General features: G+C 37.6%; 1 protein-coding gene across 2 annotated transcripts; it reads right to left on the reverse strand.

Moving 5' to 3' along the window:
* On the reverse strand, positions 1–18,853 carry RSRC2 (arginine and serine rich coiled-coil 2). 2 transcript variants are annotated; one of them, XM_054712614.1, is made up of 10 exons: positions 18,719–18,853; positions 14,288–14,444; positions 12,970–13,013; positions 10,383–10,573; positions 9,415–9,618; positions 7,757–7,879; positions 5,579–5,658; positions 4,915–5,147; positions 1,453–1,542; positions 1–963 (listed from the first exon to the last, which is right to left on the reverse strand). In XM_054712614.1, the coding sequence occupies exons 1-10, from the start codon at positions 18,722–18,724 to the stop codon at positions 784–786; spliced, it is 1,308 nt and encodes a 435-aa protein (XP_054568589.1). In that variant the 5' UTR covers positions 18,725–18,853; the 3' UTR covers positions 1–783. The 2 variants fall into 2 exon arrangements, with proteins under 2 accessions (XP_054568589.1, XP_028002950.1); XM_028147149.2 differs by having other exon boundaries at positions 10,383–10,594.
* Positions 18,854–18,951: the final 98 nt, after the last annotated feature.

Genomic DNA, 18,951 nt, shown 5'->3' on the forward strand with positions numbered 1-18,951 from the left:
CTTGTTATAAGGCACTTTATTAAAATAAAAGTGCTTACATCCCTTTAAAGTATTAATCTATCTCCTGAATAACATATGGAATATTTAACAAATACTGTACACCAATTCTGTCCCTTATAATAGTAGGAAAACAGTATTTTAATAAGTTTACTTACTCCCAACTTCCTTTTACATTTTTGCTATGGTACTTCCAAAAGCATTTAAAAAAAAAAAAAAGAATTTTTTAGCCAGTGTTTTCTAATAGCAATTGCAAAATGCTACAGAAACCATAAAATAAATTCAAATAATGCCAGGTAACTTAAATTACCACCAGTTTTGAGAAAACCATTTTTATTTTCATCACCACCCAGCTTATTTGTGCTGGTATGAACCAAATGGCCAGATCTTCTAAAGAACATCTACATAACATTTCTTTCATGTTTCAAGAGATGAAAATAACTGTACAAGGTTAAGTACAAAAGTACACAAGACAGCGGACACGAAAAAATCCATGTATGAGATTTTTATCCCACCTGCAGTTTTTATATATATTTTGAAAGTAGAATTCATGAACTAAAAAATATTGTCCTTCTATAGTCCTGTCAAGTTTAATGGAAGTGGGTTTAACCTAATTACAACACTAACACCAGTATCACTGATCTGATATTTACAAAAAATCGTTATTTTTCAATAAATTAAAGTCAATGCAACACCCATGCAAGCTAGAATGCTAGCTGTTTGGTGAACAAGGACCTGACATCAGAACCAGAAGTTTAGAAAGTTCCAAACATTAAGAGATCTTTTTCAAACTGCATCCATTCCTCGCATTGATGATGTAAAACCCAATCCCATTCCTCTTTGTGTATGGGTCTGTGACCTTGCCATTTCATACTGAGCATCTAGATTCCTAAATACTTCTTCCTGTTGCTTCAAAGTCTTGTAACTTTCTTCATCAACTGAGCTACATCCAGCTTCATCTTCACTCTAAACAGAAAGAAAAATATTATTAAAATGAATTTGATAGGAATAAAAAGTGCTTCTCTCACAGGTAAATTACATTTTTGGGATACATAATTTGACTTCAATCACTTAGCTCCATTCATTCATTCATTCATTCAGCACATGTGTTCCTTCTAGGTACTGGGATGTAACAAAAATCAACCTCTAGTGGATGGGCATGATGAAGAACGTGCAGCACATGCCAGACAGTGTGTAAACAGCCAGCTCAGTGCAGCTTAATATCCCTTTAATGAAAAACTAATTTCCTTAATAATGACCAATGTCTGAACATTGGGAAACTTTCCATGAAGTCTAACACTGTACCTATATTATTACCCTTTACTCAGCAAAAACTCAGTTAAAAAAAAAAAAAAAAGCTTCTTTGAAATTTTAAATATCAAGAGGGTTCTATTCCACCAGGTCAATGTTACCCTAAAAGTATGTATGATTTTAATAGAAAGTGTATATACTCACCTTAATACCCATTAGTTTCCTAAATTTGACGTTTTGGTCCTTGTTTCCAAAATTCAGCTTTTCCCATATTTCAGCAGACTGGGATTTGTCCTATTAAGAAACAGTGAACTTTTAGAATTGCAAAATTTAAATACCTTTTACTAGGGTATTAAATCTTTCCATAATATAGTATGAAAAGAAACAATAGCATTTTATGACATTCTATCAATGGAGTTTGTAATTATACTAGAGGCGCGGTGCACAAATTCGTGCACCAGTGGAGTCCCTTGGCCTGGCCTGCGAGATCGGGTCAAACTGGCTCTCCCGGATTGCATGAGGGCGCAGGCCAGGCCGAGAGACCCCACCAGTGCATGATCAGGGCCGGGGAGGGACTGCTGGAAGGCTCCAGGCCATGTCTGGCCCATCTCACTCCAGGTGTGTCCGCCTGTCTCACTCAGTCCAAATCGGTCGGATCCCAGCAGCAAGCTAACCTACAGGTCGTAGCATCTGCCCCCTGGTGGTCAATGCACATCATAGTGAGCAGTTGAGGGCCTTAGCATATCATTAGCATATTAAGCTTTGATTGGTTGACCAGTGGGACACTTAGCATTATTAGGCTTTTATTATATAGGATTAAGATTTCTATTATAGAATGAAGCAAAGAAAAATAAGTATACCATAACATACTAATATCTTATGAAAAAAACACACCTAAGCTACGGAGCCTCTTTTCCCTTAATCCTAATACAGTGATGGTGAACCTATGACACGCGTGTCAGCACTGACACGCGTAGCCATTTCTGATGACACGGGGCCACTGAGGCGGCCGCATGCCGAGGATGAAACATTAGCTGCTCCTGAGGATGAGGCATTTGCGGAATAATGCTTTTTCCTCAAAGTGACACACTACCAGAGTTATGCTCAGTTTTTTGGCGAAGTTCGACACACCAAGCTCAAAAGGTTGCCCACCACTGTCCTAATATATAAAAAGCTAGGGGCCATCACGACCTAAATAACCAGACTGGCGGCAGGAAGGGGCTGTGGGTTCACGTCCAAAACAACCAAACAAACGGTGACCAGGAGGTGCATGGAGTTGGGGCGCCTCATGCGTGTGGTGGGAGGCTGGAGGCAGGAAGCAGGAGGAGGGAGGTGGGGTGTCAGTCTGGGTAAACTTCCTCAGACTTGTTTGGTGCTGGGACGCATCTGAACTCATGGCAGGCTCCGCAGAGGTTCCTGTTGGCCGAGGATGCAGAGCCGGAGTGTGGGCATGTGGGTGTGTGCATGAGCATGGACCTGAGCGACACACCCACACTCACACCCACACAGGGCCCTCAGCTGAGCCACCCGTGCCTCCCTGGACTTCACCCTCCAGCCTGGATCCTCCTGGTCCTGTGCCCAGTGGCCTGTCCCCACCTAAGGTTTCTCAGTAACACAGCATGTGGGATTCAGGAGTCAGGACTGGGCGCGACGGCGTGGTCTCCCCACCACCTGCTGTCCCCACCCGCCCAGGGAAGGTTGCCAGGGGCTCTTACTACTCAGGGCTGGCGGGGATGCGGCCAGAGGGGGCACGGCCCAGCTGCCCCACCCCAGCCCAGCCCTGGAGCACAGGGAGTGTCCGGGCGCACCCCTCCCCCAGCTGGGAGGGTCCAGGCTGCACTTCCACCTCCTTGGGAAACTTTGCTTTTCCAGCTCTGTCCCCGCAGGAGAGCCGTAGGGGCACCTGATCCCTTTCCTTCCTTCAGAAGTGCCCTGAAAGGCACACAGACAGCTATGCCGGGAAGGGGTCGCTTAAGTTCAGCAAGAGTTTGCGATTTGCCAAAGGCGTGTTGAACGGTTTTCTCTTACCCCATTTATAATCTGATTTAAAACCAATGAACTAACAAACAGAAGCACTTTCTAGAAAGTCAATTTGGAAATGTGGCTCAAAATTCGAATGATTTAGCTTTGGGCCAGGAATTCCATGTCTGTGAATGTGTCCTAAGTAAACAGTCAAATAAGCAATTATGTTTACTGTAGTTGTTGATGCCAGGGGAAACCAGAAACAACCTGCCCCACAATAAAGGGTTAGTGAAGTAAACCATAGTAATGTCAAACAGTCAGGGGTAACACTGTAGCCATTAAAAATTATACCTGTACATCCAGTTCATTGACACAAAAAGAAGGCCATAGCCAAATATTAAGTGGAGGGCAGAGGAAGCTCAGAAGAGGGCAGGTATATTTTATATATCAGGGAAATAATAGTTTTAAATAGTGATTCTTCCTGAGCTCTGCAATTGTGTTAGAAAATTCTGTTTCAGGTGTGACAGGTGTCCTTCGGTGTCCCACACACAGACATCCTTGCCTGTGGGACAGCCTGAAACTTTGCCATATCTGCCCCTCTCTGCTGTGTCAACGGCCCAATCAGACATTCCCTTTTATAGGGCTGGTTTCCTTTTCTCCTTTGCCCAAACCACACCTTTCCAACAAAAGAATATTAACCAAGCAATCCTAACTACAAGTTTTGTTGCCGACTGTAGCTTATGCCCTTTTACACAAATGTTGTTGCTTTCAAGCCTACCAGGTTGTATTTCAAAACTTTTATTTTTCTGCAACTTGACCATTTTTTATTTGCTTAAAATATTCTGGAGTATTTTAAATACATATAGAAAAGTAGAGAATAATATGACAAATACTTATTTATATTAATAAAAAGGTAATTATGCTAATTAGACTGGATATCCTTCCAGAAAAAGTCACAGTGGCGGGGGCCGAGGTGGTTAGGGGTGAACAGGCTGGCAGTGGAGAGCAGTTAGGGGCGACCAGGCCGGCAGGGGAGGGCAGTTAGGGGCAACCAGGCAGGCAGATAGGTGAGCAGTTAGGAGCCAGCGGTCCTGGATTACGACAGGGATGTCCTGGAATGGATGGAGACGGTACAGTCTGGGCTGAGGGACCCCCCTCCCATGCATAAATTTCGTGTACTGGGCCTCTAGTCCTACCTAATAAAATGGTAATATGTAAATTACCATCACTCCACCACGCCCACGATTGGGCCAGAGGGAGGCGCAGGGGGCGGGACTTGGGGTGGCTGGGGTAGCCGATTGGGCCGGCAGGCCGCTGAGCTCGCATCGCCAGTGGCGGCGCGAGCTCACGTCCCGCCACGGACCATCAAAAGCGGGGGAGCTGGCTGCCTGTCTGCTCCGGCACCAGCAGACAGGCAGCCAGCTCCCCCGCGATAGAAAGTGAAAGCGTGTAGGGGACCCTACATGTGCATGATTCTAACATGCACTGGGCCTCTAGTAAATATATAATATTATTGGCTTGCTTTGAAAGCCTGATCTAAATCATGCATTTCCCCCCCAGTAATAAATAACTATGGCAAATTAAACTATTCTAATCAGGTTCTCAGAAGAAAAACCCAGACTAATATTTTCCATTTCGTATTTGTTTTCCTAAGCAATTGCTAATTAGGAATAAATGACAAAAGAGGGGAATAGAAGAACTTACCCCTTCTTTCTTGCCTTGCCAAAGCATTTTCCTTTTTTTCTCTTGTTCAGCAAATTTCATTGGATTCACAGCTGCTGGGTTATAATAGCTAGGTACAGCTATTCCGGTTTCTGCCAAAGCTTTAGCCTGCAGGGCTGCCATCTGAGCTGCCATCGCTATCTGAGGAGTTACCTGTGTTCCTGATGCCAAAAGGGCAGCCACATTGAGAACAGAACCCCCAGTAGCTGCAGCTGCTGGAAGATGAAAGAAGTATGACTGGGCATTAGGTTACAAAGCAGAAACAATCACAAACATTCATGGAGTGTATTTATTGCTATATACATATATTTCTATATGATCCTCTATATATAACTTCATTTACTTTTTGAAAATGAAGAGAATTCTGCAAATAGTAAAAAGTTAGTTTCAAGGAAATGAACTTCGGTGCTTGTATCCAAACTTATAAACACTATAAAAACTTTTATTTGTATGGTTCTTTAGTTTACAAAATTATTTCAGACATTTCACAAACATTTAAAAATATTAAAACAAGTATTATGCACATTTAACAGATACTAAACAGAAAGACTTCTAATTACATTTTTCGGTCAGTCCAGAATACAAGTTTAAAACGTTCTCTAAATTACTAGCATTATTCCCACAAATGGCAGTGTTAAAAAATTACCTGCAGCTATTTCTTGTTGTTTCTGTTTTTCAACCATTTCCTTTTCTCGTTGTTCTTGTAATTTCTTTGCCCTTTCCAACCTGTCAAAGACCGTGTACAGAAATTTAAAATAATGATATAAAAGCAGTATTTATCTTTGTACTTCTCTGAATGTGCACAAGTAGACACAAAACACGTCTAGAATTTTAAGTTTAACACTCCCCCAAACTGATATCTGCACGTGAAAAAAAAGGGCAACCATGCAATCACTGTTACGATGCTATCAGTCACAGGTTAATAATATTTTAAAACTGGTTTTAAATATTTTTAATTTCACTAAATAGCCCAAAACCGGAATAATTTTCACACACAGTTCCCACAGAGTATGGTTTAAAAATAAAAATTATTCAATTTTTTTCAGTGGTTACAGAAATAAGGACAAAATGATATCTTACAAATAACACTGAGAGCTGAGTAAGTCTTAGAGTATTTTAAGTAGTAAGTAAATAAGGCTTACAGATTTACCAAATGCTTCTTGGGGGAGGCTGATATAGAGTAAAGACAATCTACATGCAGACAATGATTTTTGCACTTAAATAGACTTTATTATATAGCCTTCAAATTAATAAAAACAAAACAACCCAACCTCCTCCCAATACAGGCAACAAATCCATACTGCTATTCTCTATAATCTAATAAAAGGGGGAAAAAACCTCAGTATTAGGAAATGACTTTTAGCAACTGAAAGAATTTATCATTAGCAAAGGAACTAGAAACATGAAATGCAAATTCACCCCCCCAAAATAAAAACATATCTCTGGCTCACATTAAATTCACTAATGAATACACACACTAAATGTGCTGCCAACTCAGTACCTATGCCCTATATGGAAAATCCTAAGTAATATTATCTTCATAATGAGTTCCTGAAAGAAACCCTTTTCTTTGAAGAATTCCTTGATTTACCAATTACAAGTTAAATGCCACCCCCTTTCCCTTTGAGTGTGTTATTATCAATGGGCAAGGAATATGGTATTACCAAGTAGTAAGAACAGTGGTTGTTAAGTTGTAGATTATTTTTTAAGTAAAAACCAAAAACCCCAACTTTTAGAAGGTAGTTTCAATTTTAATAAAATACAAAAATTAAATAAACGTGTAGTAAATAAATTTTATGACTTAAAAAAAAAACCACACACACACACCAAAAACCGGTCAGAGTTCATGGACCATTCTTTATAAATTAGTTCAAATATTGTGGTAAATTATTTCCTAATTCTGTTGATCTTAGTTTTGAATGAAAATATGCTTGACTACTATTGGTGCACATATAAAATGGCCACTGCAAGTTTGGAATGAATACCATTCACTAAGGTGAATGGAGTGAAGAAGGGGTGAGCTCACACCTTTGCTGCTGCTGCTGCTCAGCTGGAGTTTCTGCCAGGCTGGGTTCACAGGGCAGCAGCCCATCAGGTTACATTTGATAACTGTATTTTTGTAATGGAAAAAAAATACAAACTCAATTTCATAAAGAAAAAAAGTCAAAATCAAAAGAGTATAGTTTTCAGAATATAGGAAAACCTGCAAACAAGGACTTGGGATTACTTCGTGTCTCTATAGATGGTTTTGCAGATTTTAGTCAGTCAGTCCTGCTGTGTGTGGTCCCAATCACACCTTTGAACCATTAGAAAATGGAAAAATAAAGTGGTCTCCCTATGCTCTCAGGAGTAAAATTTACAATATCAAGTTAATGGTTTATAATAAAGAAACCAATGACGAAATTCTACTTATTGTTTCAGAGATTCTTTTCTTGAAGAAGAAAAACAAACAAGAAAAACCCACAAAGCAGTCTGAGGCAAACTCAACCAAGTTCTGAAATCCGATTTAAGATTTTTGAAAAAATTTCAGTTCCGAACTAAAAATATTTAGGAGTCTAGAGTTGAGAAAAATTAGTTAATCATGAAGGGAAAAAGCAGAACACTTGTAGAATCTTTCCACAGTTGTGCAATAAGCAAATGTTTAGAGTAAGAAGTAAACTACTTACTTAGTTCTAGATCACAGAGGTGCAACAGCATTCATGGCTATATTTAACAATTTCCATTCTTCTCTGACTGAAAGCATTCATTTTGTCCACACAATTGAACATCTACTTCAAGGTGAAAAGGGGAAAAAATGGATCAAATAAAAAGAATGTATACACACCTCCTAGCTAAAGCTTCTTGTGCATCCATTGCTGTGTTTCTGCCTCTGAAGGGAGGTGGACTAGGAGTTCCACTTAAACTTCTGCTAAATCTTCTTGGTTTTTCAATTCTCTTCTTTCTATCTCTGTAATAAATCATATTTTACACGTCTCAGTATGGCCCAGTAATAACTTCGTTGAATCAAAATCAATTATATTTATATGGTTCAACAAAAATAAAACTGCACAGGAAATATATTTTCAACCCTTTCCTTTCAGCCTGTCCTATATCTTCCACAGATATCCTAAGTTCCTTGTGTGTATGGTTAATTTTCTAAGTTCATTTAACCAGCCCTGTTATAGTTGGACATTTAGCTTAATTCCAATCTTGCTGCTGTTACACCCAACATTGTAAAGACTAGCCGTGTACATTAGTCATCTTATACTTGTGTAGGTCAATATATAGAATGCATAATAGTAAGATGAATAGGTTAAATGTTCCTAGCCTTTTAACCTACAATGAATGAATTTACAGATGTTTTAAAAAATACAAAGCATGAATCTCTAAACAAAGAATTAGACATATAAAAGACAAAAGACAGGCACTGATCAGAATAAAAAGTATCAACAGTCAAAACTAGAAATACCATAAGTAACGATCTGAATTCCCCAAATGGCAATTTAAAAAATTAATGATCAATTACCACGTACCTTAGATTCACTAAATCTTACAATTGTTAAAGCTCAAATGAGTAACCTACTACAACAAAAACTACTGATTATAAATGGATAAACTGATCAAACAAGTAATAAACCAAGTTATTATAATAAGCTCAAGTCCACTTTTATCTATATTTCCATTAGACGGATTTAAACAATAAAAAATTAACAAAGCTTTTCCATTTTAGTAACAGTACCTGTGACTATATAGTACACTGTAATATTCTTATGTAAATGAGGACATATTCTCTGGATATTAAGAATTCCCCCCATGCTCCTTATTGTCCTGTCTCGGCAAATTAAAGCCTCCTCTCAATCAAGACAGGTTTGAATTAAGTGCATTTTAAAAAAAAGAACATTTAATTTATTGGGGTTACACTGGTTAATAACAGTACATAAGTTTTAGGTTTACAATTCTATAAAGCATAATCTACACTCATCTTTTTGGGTATCTGAGATAGTATACATAGTAGTACGGTGGGTTAAGAACATACACTGACTTTGCATTCAGACACATTGGGGAACGGGTCTGGGCTTTATCATTTAATAACTGTTTGACTTTGGGCTTCTGGGCAAGTTATTTAACCCCTCTAAGTCTGATGAGCCTAGCCCACAAAACAGTTGTTTTGAGAATCAGATGAGCTAATACACAGAAAGAACTATGCCATACTATATACCACAGAGTAGGAATGCAATGAGCTATTGTGATTATAACACAAGCACAATGAATTCAGTGTATCAAACAACTAAAATAATTTTATTCACACCTGCACTTCACAGAAATCCGATCAAATTAGACTATGAAAGAATGCCACATAAATATTTAGGTCTGTTCTTTCTCAGGATGTGATTATTCTGTAAATAAATTTTGACCCACAATTTAAATATTCTCAGGTTGAGAGAAGACAAACTGAGCCTGCGAGGGGCCTATTTGAATTTAACCAAGATGGTGAATACCCACCGACTTCTACTCCTTGTCCTACTCCTGCTTCTACTCCTATGTCTGTGTCTTGATCTTGAGCGGGAACGAGATCGGATTCGGCGTTTTCTTTCCCTGCTTCTGGATCGTGATTTCTTCCTCTCTCTGCTTCTGGATCTTGACTTCTTCCGCTCCCTACTCCGGGATCGAGACTTCTTTCGCTCCCTGCTTCTACTACGATGACGCCTGAAATTAAAGCACAGAAATTTGTAGTTAGAAGTGTGTCTTTTCAACTTACAGATGTTACGAATTAGTTATCTGTAGTGTATGCAGTCAAAATACAATAAACTACACTGTAATGTGTACAGAAAAGATAGTTTGAGGTTTTCAAAGAAGAGTTATAATAAAAAATTAAACTTTGTTCTTGATGTCTCTTAGCAAACACGTCAAAAAAAGCAAAGCATCCTACCCAATTTAAGATTTAATAGTTTAAAACCTATTGCCTTACTAAAGTATTTATAAAATTTAAGAACATAATCATGTTAAATCTACTACTGAAAAATTTTGACTGAATCTACTACATATTCCCCACAGAAATCTCCAAACAGGTTAAATACTCGCTTCTTAAAGCAAAAACCAAAAATTCCACAAATTGGAGCCATGACCCAGTATCGCAAAAATCTTTGCATTTTCATCTATACCACAAGAGAAACATCTAGATTAGAATTTAGGAGCAAATAAATTCTGTATCAGCAATGTAAAAAGATTGTTATATTGTTTAAATTATATAAACATGGTTTAGCAATAGAATTTTTTTCACTGCAAAAGATAGCCCAAACGATTTCTTTTAGTGGGCACCAGTGAGCACAGGAATAGTCAAGTTAGGAAAAATAAATAAATAAAAATCCATGTTCTAATTAAGATTTTTGGGGGTAGTGATGGGTAATGAGAAGCTTTATGCAATTTAGGGAGCTCTTTAGAAGGTACTTATAAACACCAGAACTAGTTACCTTTCACGAGACCTAGATCTTGAGTGACTTCTGCCTCTTGATGACTTTCTTTCTTTGCGTTTGTGTCTGTCCTCACCATTTTCAGATGAATTTAGTCGCTCTCTTCCTTTATCAGAAGAGTGTTCTTTGTCATTATGTTCGTCAGACTTGTGTTTCTTAGAGGATTTATCTTTGGATTCATGTCTTCTTGCCTGTTTAAGAAGAAGTTGGTTCTTTCAGGAAAATAGTGCAACAAAGAAAGTTAGTATGGGTATCAGTAGGCAAAAATGTTGTGATGCAACATTAGTAACCTTAGGAGTATGTGGCAAATTTTAAAAACAATCTAGTTTCAAATCACCCACATGTTGCAGATGTATAGCACTAATTTTACCCTTTCTTTATAACCCCCCCAAAGGCAGTTTCCTCCCCCAAATATTTTCAATACCACAATTAAAACAATTTTCAACACTGAAAATATGAACCCCTAATGTTTTTTTATCTAAAATACGGGAAGTACACATGTATCAAAAATTTTGAAAAATTTCCAACAAACCTTTTAAATGAACAGACCAAATATATACATCAACTTCTAAATCCAGAATACGTAATATTATTTGACATTTAAATAGTTAACAATAATAAAGATAATAAGGACACAAAGAAATGCACCAGAAAGTGCATTTCAAATTAGGTAGCTAAGTAAAATTAATTTTACTAAGTATTAATATTTTCTGCAATTTCAAATTACTTTACGCAGAGCTGAAGTGTCCTTTTTATAGCTATATTGCAACATCCTTTCTAAAAGACGTCTCTTGATTTTTCTCCCAATGTCTAAACTGTGAGGCAATCACTTTTCATCTTGCAATATCCCAACAGGCTTGGAGTTCTATTACATTTCATGTACCTAGGATAGAAAATGGCAACCGTATCTGTTTTAATTTCTATGCAATCACACTAGATATAACAATTAATCCCCATACCATAACACAATATATACTTCTCCTGTATTCTGAAAGATTAAAAACCAAGGCTTTTGTTTTCACAACATATGCATTCAGAGACTGAGCTAAAATAGTATGATCAAGTCTCCATCCTACACTCACATACTTAATCAGAAATGTAAAACATTAGATTTCCCCACATTAATATTTGTCAAATCCATCTTGTGGCTAAAGTTTAAAATCCTGGACATCTCAGAATCACAATTTTAAAGCTGGAAGGAAACTCAGACCCTCTAATTCCTCTTATTTTATGTATAACAAAACTAAAATCTAGTCACAAAGCTACACAGCAGCAGAGCTGAAACCAGGCCCCATGTTCTCCTGATGCTCAGCCCACTGCTTTTCTACAATAGGACACTTATTTCATGTTTCCCAAAATAGGGTATAAGTTATTTCTTTACACTCAAGATTAATTTGAAAACAAAAACTTGGCCAAACATTTTAGAACATGCATGATGATATATCTGAAAATGATGACAGTAAAAATAAGAGACCTGGAGACACAGCTAAATTTTAGTTTCATTGCCAGTTCTCTATAATGAGCTTATAAAAAATATTCCCTTGATTTTGCCATACAGCAGCAAACTGTAAAGGTGTTAAGTAGTTAAACTTCCAAAGGTTTTAGAGTTTATTTCAAACCAGTTTTTCACTTGTAACAATACTATTAATTTTTTTAAAAAACCATTAAAACCCTTAACTGATTTAAGATATACTTAAGGGAAATAGGAGTTTGAATGACTAATAGTTACCTTATCATGAAGTAGGCTTATTATTTTGCTATCTGAGTCTGCAGCGTCTTCAGTTCAGTCTCTTCGCGCATTAGCACGCTGAGTATGATTTATTATAGAAATGTTATCATGTGAGCTAAACAAAATAGTCATTTTCACAAAAACTCTCCTAAATTAAAAATTTAACAGAGCTTCCATTAGGGGAAGAGGTGAAGTCCCTGCCCATGTTTGTTTTAGGACCCTTGCCCAGCCCCCATAAGACTCTGCACTTTTTGGCTGCTACTTCTGCTATCCCTGTTGGCTCGCTCTGTCTTCTCAGGTGGGTTAACTCCTTTACAATAGAGCTGCTGCCTTTCTTTTTCCTCAAGTTTTGCTATCACTGCCACTTTTCTAGCTGTCCCTCACTGATACTTCTATTTCAAAATTCAATACCACTATTAGAGAAATAGAACTATAGTTAACTAATGAAAAGAGGACTCTTGTTATCTTCCATAAAGAAAAAGTAGCCCACAGATATCTAGTGTATTGCTATTTAAAAATCCTGAATGGTTATCAGGCATAAGGAGACTCGGGACCTCAGATTAATGGAAGCTCTGTGTGACAGGCCTAAAAATCCAATTATATTCTTCATATGAAAATTTTATTGTGAATACTTTCACAACATAAAATTAATAGTTTTTGAATGAACTTTGCATATAAACAACTATCTTCTTGAAAAACGATGAATCCAAATCATGCTTATTTTATAATTCAATTAAACCTTTTAAATGTCAAGTTTTGGTACTTACCTTGACAATATCACATATTCACACACAAACATTTCTACCAGATACTTTACAAGTACTTTAAACTGCCTATTCACTACAAAGTGTTAATTACCTCTTTGCTTCTGCTCCGGCTCCTGTGTTTTCTTCCTTCATTATCTGTGAAGACACACAAATATTCACCATAAACAAAGATACAGAAACATCTCAAACACAAATTTCAATACTCATATAAAGAACAATTTCCAGTCCATTTGACTTACTAGTCTCTTCCAGAAACTATTTTTTATAGCAGAGTAGGATGATTCTACTACATTAATACTGTACATATTTAGGACATATCGAGCAGTATGAACAAACCAGAATATAATCAAGAGACAGAAGAAGGAAAAAAAAGTTCCATGACAAGTCAAAAAGACATTGTCTTTTACACTTTTAATATTTTACAAAACAATCTGATTAGCCTACCCGTGATGTTTCCTGGTCCATAGCAAAGTTAGAGGCAAACAATTAAGAACAAAACCAAATAAAGCAAAAGGAAAACAGGTAAAATTATATTTTATGTTTGGTATAAGTAGTCAAACAGATACTATAGCTTAAAAAAACTTCCAATCAAAATTGTTTATAATATGGACACAAAGGATAAAGAACTAGAGCTCAAGTCTTAAAACTTGTAACTCATTACTATTCTACTCCTCACTTAACCTCTTTATTAAATAGTAATACTTTTTTTTAAAAATAGCAAAACATCATGCTATCTACAATGCATCAGTCTAGTTTTTTTAAATAAATGAATAAGGTGCATTTCTAAATGCCAAACTTTTTGCTTCAGAAATACTCTAACAAAGAAAAAAAAAAGTGAAGTCCTGGCCGGGTAGCTCAGTTGGTTAAAGCATCATCCTGATTTGCCAAGGTTGTGGGTTCGATCCCCAGTCAGGGCACATACAAGAATCAAGCCAATGAATGCACAAATGGGTGGAACAACAAACTGATGTTTCTCTCTCTCTCAAAAAATCAATTAAAGAAAACAAACACACACCAAAAAACAAAGCCCAAGGCTAAAAATGTTCTTGTAACTTACAACAGGATATTAAATAAGTCTAGAATAATATACCTCTGTCCACACTACATTTTCAACATATTTTGTCATTGTTGAAAGAATGAAATTTAAACATCATAGTTAACAAGTAGTCACTATGACATAAATTTAAATATACATTGTAGCCTTTGAACAAGTAAGAAAATTTCTACATTAGAATATTTGAATTGTTCATAACTGAAAAGGTCTCCAGAAAATTACCAATGGGTTTTCATTATCCATCTCTAAACTGGGAGAACACATTAATTATATCAAAAAACAGTTTGTCTTATACATGTTTACAGATTGTAACAAAATGCCAGTAGTGTTTATTACCATTTTCAACAATTCATACCTGACTTTCGTTTTCTTTCTCTTGACCTTGATCGTGATCTTGAATAATGATGTTTTGAGGCTCTAGGAGAAACAGATACATCTGACTGCTCTTTTTTCTTATCGCTATCTGGGGATGTCTTTTCTGGGGCTAGTCCATCTCGCTCTGTATCACTAGCCTAAAAGTTTAAAGGAAAATGATTGTAAGTTCTTAATTACATTTAAAATATTACCAATTTCTTAAAAGAGAGGGTGGGGAGCCCAGTTGGCATGTCTCAGTGGTTGAGCGTCGATTCCTGGTCAGGGCACACGCCCAGGTTGCAGGCTCAATCCCCATTGTGGGGCATGCAGGAGGCAGCCAATCAACAATTCTATCATTGATGTTTCTATCTCTCTCCCTCTCCCTTACTCTCTGAGACAAAAAAAAAAAAAAAAAAAGGGTGGGGAGGGGAGGGAAGATAAATAGGCATGAATAAATCGAAATGACTAACCCAATACCAAAGGCATATGCAATTAAACTAATGTATTTTTAACCATTATTTTTATAACTTTCAAAATAAGGGGGAAGAGAAGGGCTCCAACTATTTCCAATGAACATTCAAATAGAGAAAATTTAGTTCATTTAAAATTTGTGAACTCAATTAGCCAACTTTAACAATACCTTTAAATGAGCTGTTCAAGAGACTCCATACCCATACTGTAAAACCTTAAAATAGCAGAGAGAATACTCCTAAAAAGAGTAACAGAAAATTAACTTACCCATCTGAGAACCCAATCTTAATTTCATTAACCCTCTTTAATGAAAACAGCCCCTTGGCACAGTGCTGCTGCAAAATATGGTCTGCCTCTCCTCACATATGCTATGGAAACATTAAGTTTTTTTCTGCTTTAAAGCAGTTTTTAAGTTATCACAATATAAAAAAACTTACAACAGTAGTCAAGCTAGTTGTACATACTCTTTCCTAGAGACCCCATATACCTCAAACTAGATTTCATCATCTAAATATCACTTTGTTTTCCAGTTTACAGAAGGCAATTTCACCTGCTTTGCACATAACTACATAGTAATCAGCAAATAAATAAATAAATGTTTGAGGAAGAAATGAATTCTAGTTATTAGTTTTCCGTTAAAAAATATTTCTGGGGCTCTGCTGAACAGTGTGGTCCAAATTACAAATAACCTGAGTACCACAAAGGAAGAAATTGATATAAATGAGTCAGATTAATATGCCTGGGGAGTTGATTACTTAGTACAGGGGCTGGCAAAATATGACTCTTGAGCTAAGAAAGATTTGTATATTTTTAAAAAATGTTTTTATTGATTTCAGAGAATAGCTAGAAACATCAACGATGAAAGAGAATCATTGATCGGCTGCCTCTCACAAGCCCCTACTGGGGATCAAGCCCACAACCCGGCCGTATGCCCTTGATGGGAATTGAACCCAGGACCCTTCAGTCTGCAGGCAGACGCTCTATTCACTGAGCCAAACCTGCTAGTGCGGTTTTCACATTTTTAAAAGGGTTGTCAAAAGGAGTGAACAAGCAAGTCAGCCAGCAAAGAATATGACAGAGATTCTATGTGGTCCACAATGCCTAAAATATTTATGATCTTGCCCTTTACAGAAGAAAGCCAAATTGGATAAATGAAGAATCATTATATATTTTCAGCAAGAATAATCACATAACAAAATTCTCCCCTTAGGAAGGTTAGTTCAGAAAACAAACTCCAAGTAAATCTGTTAATAAATGAGGTGTGAGAGGATGCATTAATTTCAATAATTGTTTACTGAGTATAAAAATGTGCCAAACTCCATGCTAGACTCCAGGAATAAAATTATAAATTAAAAAGGAAGGATTTACAGGCTAGTTGGGATTAAACACATAAATTATGTGTGAAGCCTCTAACAATGGTACCCAAAAAACCCCAGCAAGAAACAGAAGGACCCTGGTCGGGTAGCTTGGTTGGTTAAGAGCATCATTGTGCTATGCCAAGGTCGCAGGTTCCATCTCTGGTCAGGGCACATACAGGAAAGAACCAATGAATGCATAAATAAATAAGTGGAACAATACATCGATGTTTCTCTCTAAAAATCAATCAATAAAATAAATAAAAAAATTTTGTGCTAAAAGGCTTCCATCCCTTAGAATCGAGTTCAACTTTATCATTTTAAAAATGAGATCCAGCAACATTAGCTGACTCATCTAAAGATGATACTCTTCACTGTCTACTATTAATAAATGGTGCTGTATCAAACTATTAAGGATTCTGATTTTCACAACATTGATCCTTTTTAAAAAAAATTCTTGTTCTCCTGGTTATCCTTAAGGACTCTTTTAGATATATCCCTGATATACTAAGTGTTGGTAAAACTTACACTCTGTAAATAAGAAATTGCAAAAACTGGGAGCATTGCTGTCACTTCTCACGGTGCCTGACGCACCAAGAGCACATTCCAGAACCACTGGCACAGCTCACTTTTACAGTGAACTGAAAACCACCTTTCCACCGAAAAGTCAACATCTAGCCAGGCAATGAAAGTTTTCTTGGTTTATTTAGCAATACATGCTTAACATCACGCAAGACTGGCAAAAAGGAAGTCCAATGCCCTTAGCTTAAGGAAAGGCACCTGTCTTACAGGCTGCCTAACTACACCCAACAGCCATTTTCATCTGTAAACACACCACAGGACAACAAAACCACCCTATCACTAAACAGGCAGGAACGATAGGCAGCGGTTTAGCTCATGCAGAACTTTTATTTACACAAGCATATTTTAAACTGGCATAATGAAACTATCACCCCCCACCAACTGCATATTAAAATTTCTCTAAAAATTTCTAAGCTTTTGCCCCACTCAGTTTGGTTCAGTGGCTGGAGCTTCAGCCTGCGGACTGGGTCCCCGGTTTGATTCCAACCAAGAGCACATACCTCATTCAGTTGCAGGCTCAATCCCTGGCCCTGGTTGGGGTGTGGAGGGAGGCAAACGTCGTTTGTCTCTTAGTCTCTCCCCCTCCCTTCCACTATCTCTAAAGTTCAAGGGGAAAGTATCCTCGGTGAGAATGAAAAAAAAAAAAAAAAACTTTTTAAATTTCTAAGCTTTTAATTTTGTAGGGACTTCTAGATCAACACCTTCAACTTAACTGCAAAACTGCCCTGTACTCCAGCATTTGTTCTAGTGGAAGGCCACCATTGTTTCTTAAAATTTACATTTGGTTTAAAACCCTAGTAACACTCAAGACATAGCATACACATATTTTTCCAGTGCAAAGAAGATAGTTGGATTTAATACTAGGCCACTTCTCCAGGAATTATGCCTTTTTAACAAAGGAAAACATTAAATTGATTAGTTGCATAAATACAAAATAGCCTGCCATCTGTTTGAAACCTTATTTTATTTTTAAAAATTTGCAAATTCAAGCAATTCAGTGTGTGTGTGTGTGGGGGGGGGGGGAAGAGGAAGAGACCATCCTTACTAATTACTGATATCCCAACTATTAGGAACAGTAAACTACGTGTTTTTCATTACGCCTACCAGTACTATTTATTTTCGAAAATGAGAATCTTTTTAGTCACTGGAAAGGAATGCAAAATGCCAGCATTTTTCTTTTAATGGGACCAAGTAAAAATGAAGTAATTACGCATTACTGTAACGAGATCCATCGGGTTCGGGCATCTTAAGCCCAAAGTAGGCTTAATGTTCAGAAGAGATCACTTAAGAGCTTTATTTTTTTAAATTTAAGGTTAAATAGAACACCTAAAAGTGTTCAATTTAAAGGAACGATCCAAAGATATGGCTTGATTAAAATGTTTCAACAAGACTTCAAACTGATTATATCACGAGGAGCTCCGGAAACGAAACATCAATCAGAATTCGTCGTTCCAAAGCCTTTTCTAATGAAGTAGAATTTTTACTCCCTTCCACCAACACCTTCTCCAGGAAGGAATAAACGAAGGTTTACAAAGACGAAACGCTAATTGAAATTATGCAACTAGAATCATCTTATTGAACGTAAGCAAAAAAAAAAAATCGCTACAAGACTGCTCTTTTCACCTTTCTATCCCTTTCAGACCGTCACTTGACCCAATATTTTTCAGACGTCCCCGATCACTTTTCTCTCTGCCCCATCGCGAACGTATTCCCAAGTCCTTAATGAAACTCCATGTAAATCAATGACCCGAGAAATTAAGCTTAACTGAAAGTTCTGCGGGCCGAAAGGGGAAAAAAAAAAAAAAAAGGAAAGTTCTGGAAAAAGACACTCCTAGTAGCTCCCCACCCCCAGACACCGCGTTAGTCCCCCTCCCGGAGGCCAGCAGCCATGATGGCGGGCGCAGAAGAAGGCCGCGGCGCCATTTTGTCCACACACGCGCGGACAACAGCTCCGGCAGCCGTTCGCGCACTCTTTGAGAGGAGCCGAAAATATCCCTGGCTTCCAACTCAGATTCAGCACCTACCTCCATAGTCAGAGTCCTGGCCGCTAGAGCGGCTCCTCTACTTGCCGCTCTCAACAGTAATAGTCGCCCTGACGCTTCGCCACAGACTGAACAACTCGGGCAAAGAAGACCCGGATGGCACAAAGGGGAAGAGGCCCGGCGTTCCGCACTGCTTGCTGGGAGGAAAGAGGGTGGTGATAAGACTCTCTATAGCAACGTGGTGATCGGGGCAGTGATTGGTTGCTCTTTGGAAG

This window comes from Eptesicus fuscus, chromosome 23 (assembly GCF_027574615.1).
Source record: "Eptesicus fuscus isolate TK198812 chromosome 23, DD_ASM_mEF_20220401, whole genome shotgun sequence".
NCBI classification, from domain to species: domain Eukaryota; kingdom Metazoa; phylum Chordata; class Mammalia; order Chiroptera; family Vespertilionidae; genus Eptesicus; species Eptesicus fuscus.

Coding starts and splice junctions, on each gene's coding strand:
- RSRC2 (XM_028147149.2), bottom strand. Junction 7,880..9,414: donor AGGACAAGGAGTAGAAGTCG/GTGGGTATTCAC, acceptor GATTTATTACAG/AGATAGAAAGAAGAGAATTG. Junction 5,148..5,578: donor ACAACAAGAAATAGCTGCAG/GTAATTTTTTAA, acceptor TTCATCTTCCAG/CAGCTGCAGCTACTGGGGGT.